Genomic DNA, 26731 nt, shown 5'->3' on the forward strand with positions numbered 1-26731 from the left:
TCTTGAAAGTTTAGTTAGAGTCCTTGGTTTATGAGTTTTATCAGAGGGCTCCTAAGACTTGATCCTTTATTGTCGCCATCTTGGCTCCGCCCCCCATATATCTTTTAGAACTTTATCTTAATATCCTGTGAAGCATTGATCTATGCCTCATGCCGAACTACCATTTATCTATCTAAACAGTTTTTGTCAAAGTCTTTACCCCAATAGCTATGATCTTTGGATTTGCTGAATGCTAGACTACTAGTTCATTTGATCATATGGATTGTATGGCCTTTTCTATTGATTAACCTTTCTGGTTTTATTTGTTTTTTATTTATTTAAGGCAATGGGGTAAGTGACTTCCCTAAGGTCACACAGCTGGGTAATTATCAAGTGTCTGAGGTCGAATTTTAACTCAGGTCATCCTGACCCCTGGGCCTGTGCTGTATCCACTGTGTAGCCTTTCTGTTTTTTTAATTAGGAGCACATCATTTTAATTATTACTGGTTTGTTGTATAGTTTGATATCTGGGTCCTGCTAGGTCCCTTTTCTTTTATTTTTTCATTATTTCCATTGAGATATAATGGACTTTTTCACTGTTCCAGATGAATTTTTATAAAATAATTTTTTGGTAGTTTCATTGATATGGCTATAAAATCATTTAGCTGCTATTTTCATTTTTATTACATTAGCTGGGCCTACCAATGAGCAATTAATATTTTTTCTAGCTGTTTAGGTCTGCCTGTATTTCCATAAAAATACTTTGTAATTCATATTATAGATTCTGTAGCTATTTTATTTTATTTTTTGTTTTTGCCAGGCATAGGATTAAATGACTTGCCCAAGGTCAGACAGGTAGGTAATTATTAAGCGATTTGAGCTCAGGTACTCCTGACTCTAGGACTGGTGCTCTGGCCACATACTACCTAGCTGCCCCTGTAGTATTATTTATCTTTCGGTCTCTTCTTGCTTTATTATATTGGTATTTTACAGATGAACTGGTGATTTCTGTGGATTTATTTTATATCCTGAAAATTTTGCTGGTTGTTGCTTCAGTTTTATAGTTTGACACTATAGCATTCTCTAAATACACCATCACATCAACTGTAAAATGGGATCATTTTGTTTGCTATGCTTATTGTTTTTCCATAAATTCTTTTTCTTATATTATTGCTATAACTAGAATCTCTAGCATTTTGTCAAATAGAAGTGATAACAATCATTGTTTCATGCCTGCCTTAACTTCATTTCTGTGTTTGTGTGTGTGTTTGTGTGTGTGTGTGTGTGTGTGTGTGTGTGTGTGTGTGTGTGTAACATGGAAAGCAAGGGAAATGAAAATATTAGTTTCATTTTAAGTCAAAAAGATTTCATGGAAGATAGATGACAATAATGATGTCAGTGGAGGAAATAAGGAAGTTAAAATGATTAGCAAGTTTGGAATGAAGGATTTATTAACTAATTAAATAGGTATTAAGGAAATAAAAATAAATATTGAATTGGATGCCTGCTAGTCTTGACATCCTGGTCAAACATCCAGATAAAGATAGGTTGCTGAAGTTATGTCTGGAGCTCAGGAAAGAGGTAATCCAAAATGAAATTTAATCCCCCCCCAATCTCCCCCAATCATAGACTTTGGGTTGAAAAAAAGTAGATATCCCCATCCACCCCCACACACCTACTCACCCACACTCTTAATCACTATTTACCATGTTAAGGTACAGTCCACTTATTGCTATATTTTCTAGTATTTTTAAACTGAAATCATTGTTATCTTTTCAAAAGCTTTTTTTTCATCTTTTTAATTCAATCGTGATTTTTTTGTTATTATTATATTCATTGTATTCGTAATATTTGTGATATTAAAGCAAATTTGTATTCCTGGTATAAGTCCATACTTTTCAGAATGCATACATTTTTATGCCAGCTATAACCTTTTTTCTAACATAAATTTTCATATCTTAAATTTCCCTAGTTTAGTTAATAAAATTGTATTTGTGTCATGTTTTTAATGACATGGTATGGTTCATGTTTTGTTTGTCTTCTTATGATCAGTTTCTTTGATATTGGGATTATCATTCTTTGAATTCTTGATAGATTTTATTCATAAATCTACCTGGTTTGAGGGTGTTGTTTTTTCTCCCTTTTGATGTTGATTTATGACTTGTGCACGTTCTTTTACTGGGATTGAATTGATACATTTTATATTAGTTTTTTATTAATCTGAATGCTTATATTTTTGCAAATATTTGTATATGTCATTTGTCAATTTTATAGGAATGTATTTAGGAAAAATAGTTCCTAATGCTATCCTTTTTCATTTTTTGTATATTTTAAAAATTTTTATCTTTTTAAACAAATTAAATAATAATTTATCTGTTATATTTTTTGAAAAAATTTGACTTTTATTTATTAAACTGGATTTTTCTGGCTTATATTTTTCTTCATTTCTCCTTTGATTTTTGTAATTTCCATTTCCTACATTTTAATTATATTTTTAAAATTTGTTTTCTACTAGTATATTTGTTTTTGTTATGGTTACCGAATGACCATATTTTATTTCTATCCTCTGCTGGTGAAAAGGTTTAGAGTTTAAACATATTAATTTTTTTCATAAGGATTGCGTTGTCTGCATTCCAAAAAACTGGCATATTTTCTCATTGGTTTCATAATCTTGAATGAAATTATTAGTGGCTTCTGAGTTTTCTTCTTAATGTTTCTTTCAGAAAGTGACTGATAGATTCTATTGTCACTTTGTCCTTTTGTTCTAATATGTCTGGGCAATTTTCTTTTAGGATTTCGTGAAATATAGCCACATTTTTATTGGGTTTTTTTTTTTTTTTGGTTATAGCTTTGAGGTAGTCTAATGATCCTTAAATTATTCCTCCTTGATCTCTTCCAGATTTTTTATATGAGATGCATTACATTTTGTTTTTCAGTCTTTCACTTTGATTTTATGTAGTTGTCTCAAATTTTTTTTACCAAGTTTCTACTTGATCTTCTGATTTCTTTTTCAAATTTTTTTGTCTAGTCATCTTTTTAAATTCTAGTCATCTTTTTAAATTTATAATATAATTTTAAAATATTTTTTTAAAAATCAATTGTTGCTACATTTCTTCTAGAAATTCTAGTTGTTCTTATGACATGTTTTTTCTTCATTACTTTGCTTGCAGGTCTTTTAAAGTTATTCTCTTTTTGCTTTGTAAATTGTTCATTCTTTTTTTTTAGGTTTTTGCAAGGCAAACAGGATTAAGTGGCTTGCCCAAGGCCACACAGCTAGGTAATTATTAAGTGTCTGAGACCGGATTTGAACCCAGGTACTCCTGACTCCAAGGCTGGTGCTTTATCCACTATGCCACCTAGCCGCCTGTAAATTGTTCATTCTTGAAATTCTTATAATTTGTTATTTTTTCCATTTACAGTATTGTTTTGTAGTTTTAATTAAGAGTCAGACCCTGTAAACTTTTATTTGAAATAAATGTTCTTGTTTTCTAGTCCTGTCTTGTCCTATTGGGTGTCTTGTCATTGCAATCCTGTTGTTTCTCTGCCTGTATCTGAGATCCTCTCTTTTCTATGGAAGAGAAAGTGCATAGCTAGAAGCATGTTTCCAGATCCCCCTCTACTGAATTAGTATAATAACACTGTGACTTCTGCACAAAGGAGTTTTTTCTTAGATTTGTTCCCCTTCTCAGGAATTAAAATATTTGGAAGCTCTGTTCTTCTCTGGGTCAGAATCTGGAGTATTGAGTCACAAATTCTAATATCATCTCTGGGTCAGTGTCAGATCTTTAGCTGTCTTCTGCTCCTGGGATCTATCTCTGTGATCCTAGTTTGTTACTTTTCTATAATTTGCATATAATAACATTGAAGTTCACAGAATTTGAGAAAAATATCAAAAAATAAGCATAAATGAACAGTAATAAATGACTAAAGAAGAGTAAACTATTAACATTTAAATATGGAGAGACGATCCATGTGATTTCGCTGAACTCTGTTATCATCGGGGGTCATAGAGGAAATGTAATTAGATAAAATCAGAGTTAATTCTGTTAAGAATGGAAAAAGAGGGGTAGCTAGGTGGTGTGGATAAAGCACCGGCCCTGGAGTCAGGAGGACCTGAGTTCAAATCCGGTCTCAGACACTTAATAATTATCTAGCTGTGTGACCTTGGGCAAGTCACTTAACCCCATTGTCTTGCAAAACAACAACAACAACAACAACAACAACAAAGAATGAAATAGGAATACTCTCAAGAGGAGTGGGAAGAAAAACAAAAGTTAGGGAAAATTATTTCTAATAACCAGGGTGCTCAAGTATAAGTCTATACAAAGGAGGAGAGTGTGTGTGTGTGTGTGTGTGGGGGGGTAATCAGTTGACAATTCAACCTCACTTTTATTTCAGCTAGTTAAAGGAAAGCAGAAAGTATATCCGCACTTATGGAGTTGGGTAGAAAATTACATTTCATTTAAAAAAAAGGAAATAAGAGGGAAAAGGGAGAATGATTCAGGGAGAATTAGAAGGAAAGTAGAATTAAAGAAAACTTAGTTCTAAGCAAAACAGACTCTAACTAGGGATGTATAAATACATTTATAGTTTTTGAGGTGACAAAGATTAAGAGTCTGAGGGAGTGCTCATAAATTGAAGGTTGGATAGACAAGTTATGGTGTATTAATTTGATGACATATTATTGTGTTGTAAAAAAACTGAAGGGAATCGTTTTATTTATTTTTTTAATTTTTAAAAAGATTTTATTTTTCAGTTTTACAATTTTCCCCCTAAATTTAATTCCCTACCCCTACCTGCCCTCCACAGAAGATAATTTTTCCTTGGTATACATTGATCCAAATTGAGTGTGATAAGAGTGAAATCATATCCTTAAGGAAGAAACATAAAGTATAAGAGATAACAAGATCAGATGATAAGATAAGTTTTTTTCCCCCCTAAATTTAAGGTAATAGTCCTTGGTCTTTGTTCAAACTCCACAGTTGTTTCTCAGGATACAAGATGGTATTTGCTATTGCAGACAGCCCCAAATTGTCCCTGATTGTTGCAAGTCCATCAAGGCTGATCATTGCCCCCATGTTGTTGTTATGGTGTACAGTGTTTTTCTAGTTCTGCTCATCTTGCTTAGCATCAGTTCATGCAGATCCCTTCAGGCTTCCCTGAATTCTCATCCCTCCTGGTTTCTAATAGAACAATAGTGTTCACTGACATGCATATACCACAGTTTGTTAAGCCATTCCTCAATTGAAGTACATTTCCGTAATTTCCAGTTCTTTACTAGCACAAACAGGGCTGCTATGAATATTTTTGTACAAGTGGTGTTTTTACCCTTTTTCATCATCTCTTCAGGGTATAGACCAGTAGTGGTATTGCTGGATCAAAGGGTATACATATTTTTGTTGGTCTTTGGGCATAGTTCCAAATTTCTCTCCAGAAAGGTTGGATGGATGAGTTCACAGCTCCACCAACAATGTAATAATGTCCCAGATTTCCCACAACTCTTCCAACAATGATCGTTATCCTTTCTGGTCATATTGGCCAGTCTGAGAGGCATGAGGTGGTACTTCAGAGCAGCTTTAATTTGCATTTCTCTAATAAGTAATGATTTAGAGCAATTTTTGATATGACCATGGATTGCTTTGATCTCATCTGTAAATTGTCTTTGCATATCCTTTGACCATTTGTCAATTGGGGAATGGCTTTTTAAAATATGACTCAGTTCTCTGTATATTTTAGAAATGAGTCCTTTGTCAGAAACATTAGTTGTAAAGATTGTTTCAAAAGGAATAGTTTTAAAGAAAATTTGGAAGAGTTGTATGAAGGATGCAGAATGAAGTGAAAAGAACCAGTAGAACAATTTTGCAACAACAATTTACAAAGGAAAATCACTTCATAAAAATTAAGAATACCCAGAACTGTAATGACCTAACATGATTCCAGTTGACTAAATGAAACATGCTATCTACCTCCTGATAGAGAGGTGAAGGACTCAGGAGAATGAAAACAAACAAAAAAATTGGGGTAGGGGGCTAGGAGATAGGGAGCATGGTCAGTGAGAATATTTGTTTTGTTTGACTCTATACATCTATTTCTCCAGTTTTCATTTGCAGATAGGAAGTGTGTTTGTTGGGGAGGTTATGTTGGGTTAAGAGAAGAGAGATTTTTGCTGATTGTCTCTCTCTATGTAATGTATAATTATTAGACTATCTGAAAGCTGCGAACAACAAAAAATAGCCTAAACACAGAAGTTCAGGGAATGATAATAGGAAACTACCCAGATTTCTTAGAACCTCAAGACAGCAGAATTGAAAAAAATCCAAGTTAGTTCCCAAAATAAACCCCCCCAAATAAAAATTCCCATCAATATTATGGTCAAAACTCAGTGCTTCAGTTCAAGGAATTACTAGAAACAGAAAGAAAGAATTCAGGTCCTGAGGATCCATTGTCAGGTTCACACAAGATTTAGCAGCTGCTATACTAAGAAAGCTTTAAAAATAATATTATAGAAAAGAAAGGATATGCACAGTTTAATAGCATTGGGGACATAGTTTTAAATTACTTTCCAGAATGGTTGGACCACCAAGGTTCCTCTAGCATTTTTTATTTTCCTTTTTGGGTCAACTTTGCTGATCTTAAGTAAAAGGTGATATTATTTCATAGTTATATTTGTGATTTAAAACATTTATCTTTTTGGTTATTGTTTACTTGGATTTCTAACTGAAACCTTTGTTTTGACTGTTGATCAATTGGGGAATAAATTTGAATTCTCTTAATCCTGGAAACTAGACCTTCATCGGAGAAATTTGCTGCAAAAACACCCTTCCTCCCCCATTTTTGTTTTTCTTTAAATTTTAAGTAAGCAAAACCATCTTTTTTTACTTTCTGTGAACTCCTCTATCTCTTGTTTAATCATGATCTCTTCTTTTGAAAAGTAATTTTTTCTTTGCTCCTCAAATGTGCTTATGTCATATTTTATTTCTAAATTGTATTCTTGTTTGAATTTAATTAGTACCTAACATATGCCAAGCACTCTGGCAGTGTTATAAGTACTTGGAAGCCTTTTCAGTCTTTTAGCATCTTACCTGTGTTGATTATTTTTCAGTTTATCCCCGTGTATTGTTTGTATGTTCCACCTTGCCTTCCACATTCTACTGGGAACTTCTTCCCAGGTCCATTGCTTTGTATAGCACCTGGAACTTGGGAGGGGTGATCAACACTTGACTAAATGAAATCTGACCTTCTTCAAAGAAGCCTTTGCCTTTCCTCTGTTCCTAGTCTCTCTTTTATTTTATCTGTATCTTGTTTGTAGATAGACAGTTAATTGATATTTCCCTCTGTAGAAGATGAATTCCTAGAGCGACTGTTTTTGCCTTTCTTTGTATCCTCTTATAGCCTGGCTTATGGTAGCACTTAATAAAAGCTTACTCAGTGGCTAATAAATGCTTATTAACTGATGAGTTTGAATTTTCTGACAAAGTTTTTAAGAATATAGAATCACTACTGTGTCCAAATGAGGTCTTAGGGGATTTGATGGAGTATAAGAGACTTTCAGTAATTTCCATTCCTTCCTCTACCTAGAACCAGAGTTGATATACATCCCTTTCACTTGTCTTGGCTTGTTACTGTGAAATTTTGACCAGTTTGCTTTATGTCTATGATTAATGTTAAATTTTTTGGAAAGGAAATATTTCCATTGTGATAATTTAACATTGAAGAATATTTTTAATTTTTTTGGAGATGTGAGTGTGTATACACACACACACACACACACACACACACACACACACACACACAGACAAATTTTGTCCTTTGGTTTTTGTTAATACTTTTGCGCAATTTGTGTTTTTATGTCATCTTTGTATTTCCATAATTAAAAATGTGGGCTGCTTTGGCAACTGGTCTGTGTATGTTATTTCTATTATTGTCATTGTTTTCCTGACTGCTCATGTTTTCAACTGGGAGATCTGAGTTTAAGACACAGGAGATCACAATTTTTTTTTTTTTTTTTTTAGAGTAACTGGTGATTAGAGATTACGTGTTTCATTTATTGCAAAAAAATTTCAATATGTTAAAAATATTTAAATAGAAAAAGATGAGAATGATCTAGGCGTGAGAAGATAGAAACTTTAAGTTTTTTGACAGAATGATTAGTTCAAACAAGTGAAGGAAGTCAAAAATAGCTACCTTTGGTAGGGCTTTAAGGCTTACAAAGGGCTTTCCTAACAGTGACTCTTTGTAGCAAGTGGTAAAAGTATTATCTCCATTTTGTAGATGAAGAAACTGAGACTTTTAAAAAAAATAGTCATAACTAGTAAGTGGAGTTGCTGTCATTAAAATCCCAGGCTTTTGACTCTAAACCCTGACTCTTAATACTGTCTTTATAAAACTGAATACCTAATACTGATCCAGTGTAAAAGTTCAAATAATCTGTATTTTCACCTTAAAAAAATATCAGTATTCATTTCTTGGCCCTGAATCAAGGATTTTCCTTTTAATCCCCATTTATAAACTTCTTGGTCACTTTTTGCATCTGGACACTAAGAAGAACATGTGAAAAGAAGAGTTCTTACTTTAGGGGAACTTAAGAATGAAAAGAAAAAAGACTAGAAAGGACATTGCCACTTTCTTTAATGGGAATCTGGATTGAATTTGTTCTTTTTCAAAGGGCCAAAATTTCTTCCTCCTAACAAAGAGGAAAAGATTACCAACCTATCATGTGTCATTGGTTATCTATAGTACCAAACTAAAAGCCTTTTTTTAATATAATGGTGAAATATTAGAATGATTTTTTTTCTGTTTAGTTTAGAATTAGATTTCTTGGTACAAAGATCTTTCTTTTTTGGATGCCTTATTGAATTTTGCTCTGCCAGAGACTATTATTGAGAAAAATCTAAGTTTTCTTAGATTTGAACAAGATTTGAGCCTACTCTACCTAATAAGATTAGATGTTCTTTGTTGGCTGAATCAAAAATGAACAGTAAACTACCTGATCTAATATTATATAGCATCAGTCATCAAAACTGTCTGGTATTGGCTAAGAAATAAGAGTGCTGGATCAGTGGAATAGACTAGGTGCAAAGGCAGGAATTGATTATAATAATCTGCTGTTTGATAAACCCAAAGAGTCCAGCTATTGGGATGAAAACTATCTGATAAAAACTGTTGGGAAAATTGCAAGTTAGCATGGAAGAAACTTGGATTAGACCAACATCTCATACCCTATACCAAGATAAGATCCAAATGGATACAGCATTTAGACATAAAAACAGTATTATCAGCAAACTAGGAGAACATCAACGAATAGTTGATGAAAAGGGAAGCAGTTTATGACCAAGGAAGAGATGGAGAACACCATTAAAAATAAATATATAATTTTGATTACATTAAATTAAAAAGCTTTTGAACAGACAAAACCACTGTAACCAAGATCAAAAGAAATGTAGTAAATTGGGAAACCATTTTTACGACTAGTGTTTCTGACAAAGGACTTATCTCTAAAATATACAGAGAACTGAGTCAAATTAAAAAAGACAAGCCATTCCCCATTTGACAAAGGGTCAAAGGATATGCAAAGGCAATTTACAGAGGAGGAAATCAAAGCAATCCATAGTCATATGAAAAATTGCTCTAAATCACTAAATTATTGAAGAAATGCAAATTGAAACATCTCTGAGGTACCACCTCACACCTCTCAGAATGGCCCATATGACCAGAAAAGACAATGATCAATGTTGGAAGGGACGTGGGAAATATGCGACACTAATACATTGTTGGTGGAGCGGTGAACTCATTCAGCCTTTCTGGAGAGAAATTTGGAACTTTGCCCAAAGGGCAACAAAAATGTGCATACCCTTTGTTCCAGCAATAATACCACTACTGGGTCTATACCCTGAAGATATTATGAAAAAGGGCAAAAATATCACCTGTACAAAAATGTTCATAGCTCTGTTTGTGGTAGCAAAGAAAAGGAAACTGAGGGAATGTCCTTCAATTGGGGAATGGCTTTACAAACTGGTATATGTCTGTGATGGAGCACTATTGTCCTATTAGAAACCAGGAGGGATGGAAATTCAGGGAAGCCTGGAAGGATTTGCATGAACTGATTCTGAGCAAGTTGAGCAGAACCCGAAGAACATTGTATACCCTAAAAGCAACATGGGGGCGATGATCAACCTGAGAAAGAATTGTGGAATTTGAACAAAGAACAAAGACTATTATCTTTAATTTTTTTTAAAAAATGTTATTTTATTATATAATTCTGATATAACTCATACTATATGTTTCTTCCTTAAGAATATGATTTCTCGCTCATCACATTCAACTTAGATCAATGTATACTATGGGAACGACATAAAGACTAACAAACTGCCTTCTGTGTCAGAAGGTGGGGGGAAGGAAGCAAGATTGGGGGGAAAATTGTAAAACTCAAATAGAACCTTTCTAAAATTTTAAAAAATAAAGAATTAAATAGCTATCTAAAAAACAATGAACAGTAAAAACACAGTAAAAAAGTGATTTATCCCTTCTCCCCCCAAATTGAAGTTTTTAACTTTCATTTTGTAATTTAGGGTCAGAGATCTGAATATTTGTTTAAAGATATCTTTTTTCTTCTTATATAGCTTATTGCCCTGCTTTTTGATGCTGGAGGCCTAAGGATGAGTCAGTGAAATACCACTGATTGCTGAGGCAACAGACTGCAATGTCCCAGACTCAGGATTACGATTGCCGGAGTCATAATACTGACATACAGGATCCTAGGAGTTCTGGATCAAGTGCCAGGTAAGGAGATGGAGAAATTCAAATCTAGTTCTAATGAAACAATTGGAAATTATGGGATCAAGTAAATTCTTTAAATATTAATAATTCTTTTATTAATATTGCTGGCAGAAATCAATATTGTAATAAAACAGAATATAGTGTTTTGACAAGCTACTTAGAAGTAGTATATATATTTTTGCATATGAATACTTAAAATATTGAGAGAGTTATTGTTTCTGTTTTTGTTTTTTCTATCAAGGAGCAATCTTTAGACTGAAAAGGTAAACAAAAAAAATTACTCAGAGAAAATTGAAAATCAGAATAAGTGAGGGACTAGTAAGAGAAAACCTACCTTCATTCAATGTAAGCCACTCAGCCTGGATAAAGTATATTAAAAGAATTTGCAGATGTAAGTATTTAAGTTCTTTTAAGCAATTGAGACAACAGGATAGCATTTTTTTAAAACTTTGAAATGAAGTCTCCATCAAAATTGTAGAACAGATGACAAAACAGATGGTTTTAGAACAGTTAAAAAAGGATACGATGATCACTAGGAGATTGCATGAGTCAGAAAAAGTAAATCTAATTGCTCCTTTTTTTGACAAGGTTACTAAACTGGTAAGTCATAGAAATAGAGAATTTTAGAGTTGGACCTTTCATTTTTAGACTTGATAAGTATATTACAGATTTACTTGACTACACTTTTATTTGGAGGGATGGATCAGCAGTAGTAGTGGGAGCTGATGATAGTGATTGGGATTAAAAAGTAAATTGGAGGGGCAGCTAGGTGGCACAGTGGATAGAGCACTGGCTCTGGAGTCAGGAGTATCTGAGTTCAAATCCGGCCTCAGACATTTAATAATTACCTAGCTGTGTGGCCTTGGGCAAGCTACTTAACCTCATTGCCTTGCAAAAAACCAAAAAAGAAAAAGTTAATTGGAGAAGGAAAATAGCATCAGTGGAAACATTTAAAATAGACAAAAAAAAAGACTAGAGTATGGTTTAGAAGAGAACAGTATGTTAGTCTATTGTTTATTGACTATGGTGGATGTATTTTGACTTGTTTTGGATACTTTGACCATAATTATAATTTAAATTTAAATATAATATCCTTGTGGTTTCATTTACAATTCACTTTTACTGACCTTTATGTATGAGAATGGATTTGATTTCATAGTTCATAATGATTTTTTTAAGTCTGGTTTAATAATAGATCCTAATAAGTAGATTTTTAAGGAATAATCGTCAAAATGGGGAAAATTATTAGTGATGTTTAAAAATTGTTGCTTTTTAACCCTATTCTATTAAGATTTTTTTTTTATCACTGCTTTGGATGAAGGGATGTATATCTATATGTTGCACCTGCAGGATCAAAAATAGTTCAAAGATCTGTGACACTGTACAGAATCTGATGCCTTGAATTTTAATAGTTATAAATATCAAGTCCTGTGTTTGAATTAAAAAGAATAAGTTTTACAGGCCCAGGGCCAGGAAGATAATTCAGAGTCAAAGGTTTTATTTGGATATGATGTAAATATAAATTAGAAGTATGACAGTACTGGCAAAAAAACTCTAATGTGATCTCAGCTTTATTAATAGAAGTCTGATGTCCAAATAGGGAAAAAATATTCCTGCTGTACTTTCTCCTATTCCTGACACATATTAGCTTGATTAGCCTGGTTTTATCACTTAATTTTTTAGGGTCCCAGGTAACTTTGTAATTTTTTTTGTAACTTTGTAATTTTAACAGTAAAATATTTTATTTTATCTTCCAATTACATGTAAAATCTTTTAATATTCATTTTTAGTATTTTTGAGTTGCAAAATCTGGAGAGATTTCATTCTTCATCTTTCTTCAATTTCCTCCACTCATTAAAAAGTCAAGCCATTTGATATATATATATGTATATACTAGTTATATATGGGCATTCCTATAAATCATATTCTATATTAGATATATAGTGAAAAAACACAAACCAAAAATCTCAAATAAAATAAAATAAAAATATGCTTCCATCTGCATTCAGACTCCATCAGTTCTTTCTCTGAAGGCGGATAGCATTTTTCATCATAAGTGCTTCAGAATTGTCCTAGTTCATTGTATTGCTGTGAATAGCTAAGTCATTCACAGTTGATCATTGTACAATATTACTATAACTTTGTACAGTGTTCTGATTCTGTTTACTTTGCATCAATTCATATAAGTTTTTGTAGTTTTTTCTGAAAGTTTCATGCTCATCATTTCTTTATAAAACAATAGAACTCCATAACAATCATGTACCATAACTTCTTCAGCCATTCTCCAATTATTGAGTATCACCCCAATTCTATTCCACTACAAAAAGAGATGCTGTAAATGTTTTACATGTAGTCCTTTTTCTTTTTTAAAAATAATTTCTAGATGACATGGTGATATACCTAGAGAATCCCAAGAACATCATCCATCTATCCATCATCCAAAAATCTATTGGAAACAATTAGCAATTTTAGCAAAGTTGCAGGATATAAAATAAACCCTCATAAATCCTCAACTTTTCTATATATGACTAGCAAGATACAGCAGGGAGAGCTAGAAAGAGAAATCCCATTCAAAGTAACCTCCGACAATATGAAGTACCTGGGAGTCTATTTGCCAAGGCAGACTCAGAAACTTTTTGAAAACAATTATAAAACACTTCTCACACAAATTAAATCAGATTTAAATAACTGGACAAATATCAACTGTTCATGGATAGATAGAGGTAATATAATAAAAATGACAATTCTAAAAACTAAGCTACCTGTTTAGTGCCCTACCAATCAAAATTCCAAAAAATTACTTTAATGAGTTAGATAAAGTTGTAAGTAAATTCATATGGAGAAATAAAAAGTCAAGAATATCCAGGCATTTAATTGAAAAAAAGTGCAAAAGAAGGGGGCTTAGCCCTACCCAATCTAAAATTATATAATAAACCTTCAGTCATCAAAACTGTCTTTTATTGGCTAAGAAATATCATGGTGGACCAGTGAAATAGACTATGTGCAATAGCAGGAAACGATTATAGTAATCTGCTGTTTGATAAACCCAAAGAGTCCAGCTGTTGGGATAAAAACTCTCTCTTTGATAAAAACTGCTGGGAAAATTGGAAGTTAGTGTGGAAGAAACTTAGATTAGACCAACACCTCACTATACCATGATAAGATCCAAATGGATGTAGGATTTAGACATAAAAAACAATACTATAAGCAAATTAAAAGATCAAGGAATAGTTTACCTGTCAGATCTATGGAAAGGGATGCAGTTTATAACTAAGGAAGAGATGGAGAACATCACTGAAAACAAACTAGATGATTTCATTTACATTAAATTAAAAAGCTTTTGCACAGATAAAACCACTGTAACCAAGATCAAAAGAAGTGTAGTAAATTGGGAAACAATCTTTACAACTAATGATTCTGACAAAGGACTCATTTCTAAAATATTCAGAGAACTGAGTCATATTTTTAAAAAAAAAGCCATTCCCTACTTGACAAATGGTCAAAGGGATATGCAAAGGCATTTTACAGATGAGGAGATCAAAGCAATCCATAGCCATATGAAAAATTGCTCTAAATCATTACATTAGAGAAATGCAAATTAAAGCTTCTCTGAGGTACTACCTCACACTTCTCAGACTGGCCAATATGACCAGAAAGGATAACGATCATTGTTGGAAGGGTTGTGGGAAATCTGGTACACTGTTACATTATTGGTAGTGCTGTGAACTCATCCCAGCCTTTCTGGAGAGAAATTTGGAACTTCGCCTGAAGGACAACAAAAATGTGCATGCCCTTTGATCCAACAATATCACTACTGGGTCTATATCCTGAAGAGATGATGTAAAAGGGTAAAAACATCACCTGTACAAAAATATTCATAGTAGCTCTTTGCTGACAAAGAATTGGAAATCAAGTAAATGTCCTTCAATTGGGGAATGACCTAACAAACTGTGGTATATGTATGTGATGGAACACTATTGTTCTATTAGAAACCAGGAGGAATGGGAATTCAGGGAAACCTGGAGGGATTTGTATGAACTGATGCTGAGTGAGATGAGCAGAACCAGAAAAACATTGTATACCCTAACAGCAGCATGGGGGTGATGATCAACCTTGATGGACAAACTCATTTTCATCAGTGCAACAATCAGGGTAAATTTTGGGCTGTCTGCAAATCTGTATCCAGATAAAGAACCATAGAGTTTGAACCAAGTTCAAGAACTATTCCCTTTTATTTAGGAAAAAAACTGTCTGATCTTGTTATCTCTTATATTTTATGTTTCTTAAGTGTATGATTTCTCTCATCACACTCAATTTGGATCAATGTACAGCATGGCAACAATCTAAAGACCGACAAATTGCTTTCTGTGGTGTGGTGGCGGAGGGAAGTAAGATGGGGGAAAAGTTGTAAAACTCAAAATAAATAAAATCTTTAATTAAAAAAAATTTCTGGGCAAAACAGATCTAGTAGTGGTAATATCAAATCAGAAATTATGTACAGTTTCATTGTTTTTTAGGCATAGTTCCAAATGCTCTCCAGAATGGTTAGATCGGCTTACAACTCCATCAACAGTGTTTTAGTATCCTCATTTTCCTATATCCTGTCTAACATTTGTCATTTTCCTTTTCTGTCATGTTAGCTAATCTGATAGGTTGTTTTAATTTAATTTACCTTTTTCTGATCCATAGAGCACAGCTAAGCCATCTTCCTTTACAATTTTTCCCCATTGATGCTCTTGATATTCTTGATCTTTAGTTCTTCCAGATGACTTTTATTTTTTTTTTCTGCTAGCTAAGTAAAATAATTTTTTTGTTAATTTGATTAGTGTGGCCCTAAATAAATAAATTAATTTAGGTAGTATTGTCTTCTTTAGTATATTGATTCAGCCTACCATGAGCAGTTTATACTGTTCCAGTTTAGATCTGCCTTTATTTGTTTGAAAAAGTGTTCTGTAATTGTGTTTATATAGTAGACTCCCTAGTATTTTATATTGTATAAAGTAATTTTAATTGAAATTTCTCTTGCTGTCTCTTGCTGCTGGTCTTTGTTAGTAATATATAGAAATGCTGATGATTTATATAGGCATGTTTCATATCCTGCAATTTTGTTAACATTTTAAATTATTCCCTGTAGTTAAGTTGATTCTCTAGAATTCTCTGTCATCACATTGTTTGTAAAGTGATCATTTTGTTTCCTGAAAACCTATTCTAATTCCTTCAGATTTCTTTTTCTTCTCTAGTACACTACTGAATAATAGTGATGATAATGAGCATCCGTTTTTTTTTAACCCTGGTCTTATTGGGAAGACCTTTAATTCATCCCCATTACAGATAATGCTTGCTGATGACTTTAGATAGATATTACTTGTCATTTTAAGGAAACCACAATTTATTCCTATTCTTTCCAGTGTTTTTAATAGGACTAATTTCTGTTTTTTGTCCAAAGCTTTTTCTACATCTTTAAAAGAATCTTGATTTTTGTTGTTTTTGTTATTTATATGGTTATTTATATAGTAATTTTGTTTATATTGAACCAGCCCTGCATTTATAATAGAGATCCCACCTGTATGTAAGATTGCAATTTGAAAAACTGGTCCTGATCTATCTACATTGTTGAATATATTTTTCTTCTTCAGTAATTTCCTGGATCAGTTGAATCACAGGTCTAGAGCACTCTTCTCTAATCAAATTATGTATTTAGTTCTGGATTCAGAAAGAACTTCGACAAAAACTAATGTTAGTCCACAGAAGACTAGCCATGAGGACTCTTGAAATTATGCCATGAAAGACTGATTGAAAATAATTAAGAAAATTAAATTAGAAATAAAGATATTTGTGGAGGGAGGAACATCTTTTCACAGATACCAATTATAAGAGCACTTTCTTATAAATTTGTTTTCAGCATAGGATTCAGAAATCCTATGCAAATTCATAATCTCAAACTTCCTGAGGTTTCCATGTTCTTTAGACCTTACGAGAAAATTTTGTGACTGAGGAAGAAGGATAATAAGCTAGTCAATATCTGTTTCCATCCCATAAGTATAAAAAATGATTTGTAAATTTTCTTTTATTGTTGCTTAGTCTGTTTACTGTGATATGACATTGATTTTATACTATCTGTGGTGCCTGGCCTTTTAGAGTTTTCCTTCCTAGGGTTGGATCATATTCATTTAATAAATAACCTTGGTGGTGCTTTTTCTCAGATTGTACCAATTGCTTGATGGTTTAAAATAATATACTTGGGTAAGGTGGGTAACTTATTCTTTAGCATTTCATTTTGGAAAGGGTTGTAAGGGATTCTGGATTAGCAGTGGGAAAATATCATTGACTAAATGGAAAATAAGTTTCTTTGAGAGAAAAAGCAGTTACAGAGTAGATTGGTATGGGAAGAGATTTAGAAAAAGTATTACCGGAGCCACTTAATCCATTGTAGCTAATTTAAATACATAGAATACACAGTTAAATACACAGTTATAGAGCTTAAAGGGACATTGGGTTTCATCTCATGACATTCTTTGTTTTAAAGATGACTCCACAAGAAATACAGTGAACCCCTCCCCTTTACCTCTAAGTCTAATACTTGTCTACTGCACCAATGCTTGTAACTTCATTTTTTCTATTTGTTGCCACAGGATAAAAACTATACTCCCTCTTTTGGCATTTAAAATCTGTTACAGTCTGACTTCTATCTTTTCAGGTTGATAACACATTGCACATTCTACTGATTGGATCTGCAGAGGACATTTAGTTTATTGTGCACATATTGTTTTCCCCATTAGAATATGAGCTCCTTGAGACAGAGGCTTGTCGGTCTTTGTTTGTTGAAACTTTTTCAACTCTTTTTATATTTGTTGCCAGCAAAATAAATAAACTATTGGTTATCCTATTTATAAGGAGTACTTTTTATTTTTACTATCCTTATAATTCCTAATTTTTTTAATTTTTTGTTTTCTTTAAATAATTGTCTTAATCCAGTTAAACATTTGCTAAGTGTCTTCTCTGTATAAAGGTCTTGTTCTGAATACTGGAGTATCTAAATATGAAGATGACATATACTTTTGTAATATATATATGTACATATACATATATATATATATATATATATATATATATATATATATATATATGCCTTATCCTACTTTAAATAGTTTAGGTTATATAGACCAAGAGGAAAAAGCATGAATATAATTTTCTGAAATATGAATTACTAATGAAAAGAATGAAATTGGGGGGGGGGAGAGAATATTTTGTTTAATTTGGTACAATCTTACCCTGTTCATGCATATCCATTGACCTATCACTAGTGGGTTTTTATCACAAAAGAGATTAAAAACAAAAAGGAAAAGGACCTTTATGTACAAAAATATTTATAGAGGCTCTTTTCTGGTGACAGGGAGTTGGAAATTGAGGGGATACCCATTAGTTGATGAATGACTGAACAAATTTGTCACATGTGAATTGTGGTGAAACACTATTTTGCTATGGGAAATAATAAGTAGGATGCTTTCAGAAAAAACCTGAAGATTTACATGAGCTGATGCAATGTGAAATATACTGTGTGCAAAGTAACAGCAGTTTATAAGCTAATCAGCTGTGATTTAGCTATTCTTAGCTATGATCCAAAGCAGTTCTGAAGGACTTAGGATGAAAAATGCTGTTTATTCCTAGATAAAGTATTGATGATGACTAAATATAGATTGAATCATTTTTAATTTATTTTTCTTAAGTTTTTAATTTTTATCTATGTTTCCTTTCCCAGTATGACTCTTATGGAAATGTTTTGCTTGACTATACAGGTATAGCCTATATTGAATTGCCAGCTTTTTCAGTGGGGATGGGAAAGGGAGGGAAAAAGGGAGAAAATTGGGAACTCGAAGTTTAAAAGTTAAAAATTATTTTTTCATATAAATGAGAAAAAATAAAATACTAAATACAAAATCAAGGGAAATAAAGGGCAAAGTTAATGTTCTCTATAATCAAAATTGATTGCAAATATTCATGTTAATGATGATCTTTAATGAAATTTTATTTTATCTTTGAAAATGTCTTTTCACACAGAAGAGTAGTGTGAAATACCAATATCAAATCAATGAGCATATGATTAATAATTGATCCAAAAGCCTACCAGTCTCAAATTTATTTTCTCTGGACATGTTTCTTGGGCTCTTATAACCAAACATGATTTAATTAACCTGGCATCAATAAGCAACTTTCTGTGCTTGGCTAACAAATTAACCACTGAGAAATTTGCTTTGGTTGCAGCCTCATTTTCATTTTTTAATTTTATTAAGAAATTCTGCTGTAATGAAATCATCTTTTAAATTTTCCTTTTTCTTTTTTGTGCATCAGCTTTATCGTGTGGCTTTATTGTGAGTTGGGCATATTGTGATTAGTCATTACCATTAACAATGGTGATGTTTTATATTATTTTAGCACAGCTATAGGATTGTAGAAAAATAAACACAATTCTTTTTCATTTAATTTGATAACAAAATAATTTGTGATCCATTGTGTCTTTAAAACATAGCATTTGAAATCCACTTTTCTTTTTTGATAAGATATGTTTCTACTGGTAATTTAAAAAAAATTAACAGACAATTCTGTTGGGTTATAATTGTATCATTATGATTTGTAGTATAGCAGGTAGCTGTTGGAAGTGATGAGAGCACTGCATGTCTTTGCATCTTCCCATCTCTGCCACTGTAGCATGAAAGAAGATTCAGACAAAATGTAAACCAGTGAACATTGACAAGTTCCAAAAAGAAAACTTTTATTTATTGGCATTAAAATTTAAATTTTATAAAATTTTCAGGTAATGAAAAAAATTTTTAAAAACCATTAAAAAATATAAAAACCTTTCTCAGCTTGCAGGCCATATTAAAATAGATGATGGACCAGAATTGGTCCATGGTCCATGGTCCATGAGCCATAGTCTGTCAGCCCCTTGTAGTAGACTATTAGATTCTTATATAATTGTTGAGACAAAACATATCCACAATTAAGTATAAGAAAATACATTTTGAGTAGTACACTGAATATCTCCAAAATACTTTGAAAACAGGTCATTAATGAGAGAGCCACCTGAACAAGGTCAGGGGAATGGGAAATATTTCAGTAAGTGAAGAAGAGGGTAAGGGAGATAAGTGCATCCCAGGAAAAAGAATGGTGCCATGCAGACAGAAAAAGATAGGATGATGTCTAGAAAATCTGAATAATGTCTAAATACATGGAGACAGGAAAGGACAAGGCTAGGTAGGGTTGTAATCGCATTTTCCTTTTGGCTAGGGATATATAGTACATAGTTCAATTAGCAAGGATTCAGTCAATGGATATTAAGTGCTTATTGTGTGCATCAGGTACTGTGTTAAGTAACAGAGAAACAACGAAAAAGGAAAAATAGCTCCTATCATTAGGTAGCCTTTATTCTAATGTACATGAATCAGTACATACAACAGTGAGAATAAACAGGGATATTTGCTGAGTAAGTAAAAGATACTAACATCTAGGGGATGGGGATGGGGTGCAGTAGAAAGGCCTCCTGGAGGAGGTAGGTAGCATCAGTTTTCAAGGAAGCTGACAATTCTAGAAGCCAAAGGCTGAATAGAAGAACATTCTACTTCTGGGTCAGAGAGTAGTACAAAGCAAGGAGATGAGAGATGGAGTGTCATGTGCAAGAAACAACAAACAACTTCTTATTGCTGTATTGTAGAGTATATAGAGAGGTGAGAGAATACAAGAAGTTTGGAGAGGTAGGTTGTGAGGAACTTTAAATGCCAAACAGAATTTTTATATTTGATCTGATATTTATAAAATAGTTTATTAAGTATGGACATTACATGGCTTTATCTGCACTTTAGAAAAATCAATTTGGTAGCTGAATGAGTATAAATTTGAATTGATGAAAGACCTGAAATCAGCATAGTCTGTGAAAAGCTACCATAGGCTTTTTAAATAGCCATGTGACAGTTGCTAAGAGAAAGAAATCATGAGATTTTAACTAGATTAGGATATATAGGTTAAGAGAGGAAACAAGGGTCTCACTTAAACTGTGAATGAGGTAACTAGAAGGATGGTGGTACCCTAAGAATTATTCAGGAAGTTCAGAAATGGAAAAATTTTGGGGAAAATAACATGAATTATATTTTAGAAACGTTGGGTTAGTGATATGTTCCGCACATCTAATTCAAAATGTACAGCAAGGAGTTGGTGACATAGGACTAGAAAGAACTAAGAGAAATTAGGGCACATATAAATCTTGGAATCCTTTGTATAGAAATGATCATTGAACTTATGGAACTAGATGAGACCACATCCAATTGAGAGTATAGAATATTGGCCCCATTTTTTTCATGTGTGATTGACCCTTTTGTCTGTCTGATAAAACCAAAGGATTCCTTTTTCAAAACGATGTTTTAAAACTCCAAAAATTAATTACATAGAACTGGAAAAGAAAAATCAATTATCTTAAAATATAGTTATCAAAATATTTTTTTAAACAGTTCATAGATCTCAAGTTAAGAACTCTTGTTATCAAGATCATTCCAGTTATTTTTCAACCAGGTACTCAACTTTGTATGATGTTGCACTAAGAATGGTAGTTTTGGAGTTGTAGACCTAGATTGAAATCCCAGATCATCTATCTGCTTACTATGTCATTTTGTACAAGTCATTTAAATTCCTAGTCCTCAATATACTCATTTGTAAATTGAGGGTATTTAGACTATGTATGTCTTTTTTCTTTAAGTCCCTTTCTTGCTCAAAATCAATGATTTTGTTTGTTTTTAATTTTTAAATGTATTTATATGCTTTGTTTTTAAACAAGATCCATGTCCCAAACCCAAACAAAACCCCTCTAAATTATTTTGCCTGAAGAAAATTAATCATTTAACAGGTAGGGTATGTTCTTTAACATTTATGGTATGACACTAATTTTGACTATTATATTTGACAAGTTTGTTATTTCTTAATGTTGGTTTTATTGATATTTTATATTTATGTCACTACATATTTTGTTCTTAGATTCTGTTTTATTTTTAATTTCTTTCCTGCTTCCATATGATTAATATCTATAACTTCTATTCTTCTCTTTAATTACATTGCCAACACTTTATCAAATAATAATTACTTAAATTATTATCATACTGTCCAAACTGTTCTTTTTACCTTCAGTCTTTTTTTATCTTCTAATCTGAACTGCATATTGCTTCCAGGTTAATCTTGCATATGGACAAATCAGGTAATATCATTTTTCTTCAGTGATGTCTGCCAGGTATGATTCTATATCTCTCCTTCCTTTTATAACTAAATGCTTTGAGGAAGTTGTCCACACTGGTGCCTCCCCTTCTTTTGTCACTTTCTTCTAGCCCCCTGCAGTCTGGCTTCTGATTCCATCATTTAACTGATTTTTAATATCATTTTAACCTTCATTGAAGTTATCAATGTTTTCTTATTAAATCTAATGGACTTTTTTTTCCACTCCTGTTCTATCTTGATGTGTCTCCTGCATTTGATATCTTCTTCTTGATAATCTCTCCTCACTAAGCTTTCATGACAGTGATATCTCCAGGTTCTTCTCTCCAGCTACTCTTTCTCAGTCTTTTTTTTTTTTTTTGCAGAATCTTTATTCGTGTCCACTACTTATTGATGTCTCTGAAGGCTTTGCCTACTTTCTGCAGGAGACCTTTCCTGGTGCTTTTCAGTTTACCTTTTTTTTAATCTATCTGTCTCTTGTGTGTATATAATTATTTGCATGTCATTTCCTCCATTAGAATAAACATGTTTCCTTATGGCAGACTTTTTTCCCCCTTAGAAATTTTTTTTATATATCCTTACCCCTTACCACAATCCCTTTTCACACAATAAACTTTCATTACCTAATTTTTTGTTTACTACCTGTCATTTGTTGTCTTTTTATGTTCTAATTTACATGAAAGAAAGGCTATAGATCCTTTTCTCAATCAGTCCTCTTTTTTTAAAAATTATTTGTTACTGTTGAGTAAATTCACATATACTTTTCAAATTGTATATTTGTGATACTGCTCCTACTTGATTTTTTTGTTTTTCCAACAGTATCTTCCAACTTGTATTGCTACTCTTTATCAATCTTCTTTGTTTAGTTGTCATCAGTATCCTACCCTCTTGACAACAGTATACTCCAAGGCTCCCTTTTCAGATCCCCTTTCCTTTTCTTTCTATGTTCTCTCACTTGATGATCTCATCAATTCCCCTAAGTTTAGTTATCACCTCCAAAACCATGTCTAAAACTAAACTTATTATCTTTTGTTCAAAAACTTAGATCTGTTCCAAACTTCTCTATTTCTGTTGAAGATGCTACCTACCATCCTTCTATTCACCCTGGTTCATTTACTAGGTTTTTATCTTTGTCTCCCCACTCTCTCCCCACATAATTAATCAGTTGCCACATAATTTCCTTTCTATTTCTTCAACATCTTTTGCAACTGTCCCTCTTCTCTGTATTCAAAGAATCAGAAACCTGAATGTAAATCTTTATCATCTTTTCTGGACTATTGCACTAGCTTCTTAATTGGTCTCTTTTCAACTTTTATTCCATTGTAAGTCATCTTCCACATAATTGCAAAGTTGTTTTTCCTTAACTTATACTTGAATCAATCAGTTTCCCTAGTATGTAATTTCCAGTCATTCTAAATTCTAGGATCAAATATAAACTCCATTAACATTTTAATATCTTCAAAAATCTGACCCTAACCAACCTTTCTAGCCTTATCACACATTATTCTTAGTCTTCCTCACAACTTCTGTGGTCTAGTCAATTAGATTTTTTTACCTTCTGCATTTGAACAGTTTAATTTCATAGATCATTTCATAAATCAAATTCATGGATTCTGAATAGAATTCTGAAAGAAAGCTTTCATATCATCTAATCCAGCCTCCTTATATTACATGTTGGTGAACTGAGAGGCCCGAGGTCACATATACAGCAAGTAGCAGAGACATGATTTGTACTCATCTGATTTCAAAGTCAATGATATTTCCCATCTCTTATTTTGCATTGACTGTCCTTTGAGCATGAAATACATTGACAGACTTGCTTCTTGGATTACTGATTTCCTTGACATCAGCTCATTTATCTCTTTGTTAAGCTTTCATAATCTCCCTTTTTGCTCATTCCATCTTTGTGAAAATTTCCATGTATCCATTGAATATATACTGACTGACATGTAAGTTTTCTCCTTGGATAGAATGTTTGAAGGCAAAAACTGACTTTTTTTCTTTGTGCCTCGAGTATAAGCATAGTTTGTAGCACATAGTAATTGCTTAATATGTTTTAATTCTACTCTTCTCTTACCTGTCTGACTTATCCATCTTTTTTGCTAAGTCTTCATCAAGTTTATACCCATTAAGTATAGTATCCTCTATGGTTCTGTCAAGAGAGCTCCTCTCTTTTCACTATGTTTTATTTCTATTTCACTTGGCAACTCATCAACTCCCATGGATTCAGTTATCCCAATGCTATATCTTATTCCTTTCTATTTACTCTATGATGTAGGACTATTCCTGCCTTCTAGGGATCCAGAGATGCCACTGTATCCCAGTCTATTCATGAGAGAGAGAGAGAGAGACAGAGAGAGACAGAGAGACATTATTCCATGTCCAGCCAGGCTCCTTTCTGCTTGTTTTGGAGAGGTACCATTCCATCTTGTGCTAATCTCCCCAGTCAGTTCCTGATTGCATGGAACTGTGAAACATGAAATTCCATCATATTTCCTTCTTCCAGAATGTAGGGGATTGCAGCTTCCCTCACTTTTCCCCTTGCAGTGGATAGAGTATTGGCTCTGCAGTTGGGAGGACTAGATTTCAAATCTAACCTCACTTACTTGTGTGACCTTGGTCAAGTAGCTTAACCCCATTGCCTTGCAAAAACCACCACTACCACCACAAAAAAAAGAAGCTTCTGTTCTTCTTGCTTGCTATTTGATATTAAATTTGGATTTGATTTTATCTATGTTCCTTTTTCATTCCTTCCATATTTTAGCTTTGACTGTTTTTGAAGAGAACCAATGACATCATTGAGTGATGTTTTTACTCATGTATGAATTGGATTTAGGGAAATACCTCTTGATGATAGACATTCCTTGATAACCCTTTGCAGCACTGGTTAGATGTTCATTTATTCCCTTTAACTTATTGGATATGGTAGAGAATTGGAATACTTGTTCTTCATTTCCAAGATTCCTAATCTCCATTATTCAATAATCTCTCCTTTCTGATTTATTCAATACATGTTTATACCCAAACACAATTCTGAGAACTGTTATCTTTATCCCTAAAGGGCACTCTTTTTTTTGTTACTAAGTATTTGATGTCTTGCTCAATATCTTTCTTCCCCAACTAACTGATGCTTCAACATACATATTGATGCTCTTAATTATTCTGACCTCACAGTTCCTCAACTTAATTTTGCTCAGCTATACACAGAGGTAGTCATGCCGTTTGTCTTGCCAGGATCCCAAAATAAATCACTTCCAAGTTCATGGAATTCTAAAATTCCCATTATCACAGTCTGTCATTATTCTGCTTTTCCCTCTGCCTGCAGTCTCAAACCCTGTTCTTCATCCTTCAGTGACCAACAATATCCAGCTTCAGGTCTTTATTGGCTTTTACTATTCTCTCTTTTCCATTTTGATCACTTGGTATACCATTTTAGTTCTACACTATCTCTTCCCATTTTGTTCCCTCTTATTCTAATGCCGACCTTGCCTTTCCAAGCCTTAATCTTGGATTACTTCTACCCTCGTGTACTTTTATACTATTGAGTGAACCTGAAGAAAATCATGAAACCATGATGACCACTACAAACTTAAATTATATAATTTCAACTAGGCCTTCATTGCATCTAGGCAGTTCTTTTATATTTCTCTAAACAATCTACTGGCTCTATTTGTAAAATAGAAGCACTTGGACTAGATGTACTCTTAAATTCTGCTCAAGTTGAAAGTTCATGGTCCCATTTTTCAGACATTCCATCTGGGCGCCCTTTGAACAATGTCAGTTTTTATCTCTATGTCTCTTGCATTCAATTCTGGTCTTTGAACGTATGTTATAGAGAATTTAATTAGTATTCATTGAATTTACATCTTTTGAAAGCACTCAAGACTCTCTTACTGTCACTTTCTTCTTTCTAAAACATACCATGAGATGAAGCAAGATATAATGTAATGATTATTGATTGATGCTGTTCTCTTAGACCTTTCACATCTTATTTGAATCATTTATTCCATGTCCGCTCTATCTTCAAACTAATAAATTGTTATTTTGTACCAATCAACTTGGAAAGTGAAACAGCTGTGAAAACATAGAGAATCCTATGGAATACTAAAAGAATGAGGGACCAAAAAAAAATAAAATAAATTCCTTTATAGTTCATCAGTAAAATACCTAAGAAATTTGAAATGAATATCTGTCATAAATTATAATACTCAATGCAGTTACAAAAAACTCAGTAGCCTTAAAAAATAGAGTACTCAATATATAGTTTATCCAAAGAAGCACAATAAAGATTTAAAAGATTTTAAATAGAAAATTACTAAAATAGAGGAAAGCTTGGTAAAAACAAAAGCAGAAGACAACAATATTAAGAGTATGTGATCTCCATACAAACCTAATCATTCTGAAGACAAGATATAACTTAAGGATCTTAATTTTTCCTACAGAAAAATTAATAGCTCAAAAAAATACTGAATAAGAGCTAATATAAATCTGCCCAGATTCAGAATACAGAGAACCAAGCACCAGTTAAAAGAATCTGCAGCTTACCTCCAGTATCGGGTAGGGAGTGGGGGGGGGAGTAAGAGTGGGTGAGAAATGTGCTTTTAGAACATTCTGTCCTAGATACCATATACTGAACAACGTTTTTTAAAAGCTTACTCTTTATACAGTACTGTGTTTATTTTTGAGGAAGTAGAACATTTAAATAAGACTATACACATGGATGATT

At 32.8% G+C, this 26731-nt stretch overlaps 1 protein-coding gene across 6 annotated transcripts in view; it reads left to right on the forward strand.

The window, feature by feature from the left end:
• The window catches only part of ARHGAP39 (Rho GTPase activating protein 39), a 350961-nt gene that overhangs the window by 96934 nt on the left and 227296 nt on the right, over positions 1-26731 (forward strand). For 4 of the 6 annotated variants that reach the window (XM_074202986.1, XM_074202985.1, XM_074202989.1 and 1 more), the window contains exon 2: positions 10599-10758. In XM_074202986.1, coding sequence (XP_074059087.1) covers positions 10679-10758 — 80 coding nt within the window. In that variant the 5' untranslated portion in view covers positions 10599-10678. Of the gene's footprint in view, positions 1-10598; positions 10759-10996; positions 11147-17901; positions 20505-26731 lie in introns of those variants that run through there. The other 2 variants (XM_074202988.1, XM_074202990.1) reach the window with 2 other exon arrangements.

The sequence above is a fragment of the Macrotis lagotis genome, chromosome X (assembly GCF_037893015.1).
Source record: "Macrotis lagotis isolate mMagLag1 chromosome X, bilby.v1.9.chrom.fasta, whole genome shotgun sequence".
Lineage (NCBI taxonomy): Eukaryota > Metazoa > Chordata > Mammalia > Peramelemorphia > Peramelidae > Macrotis > Macrotis lagotis.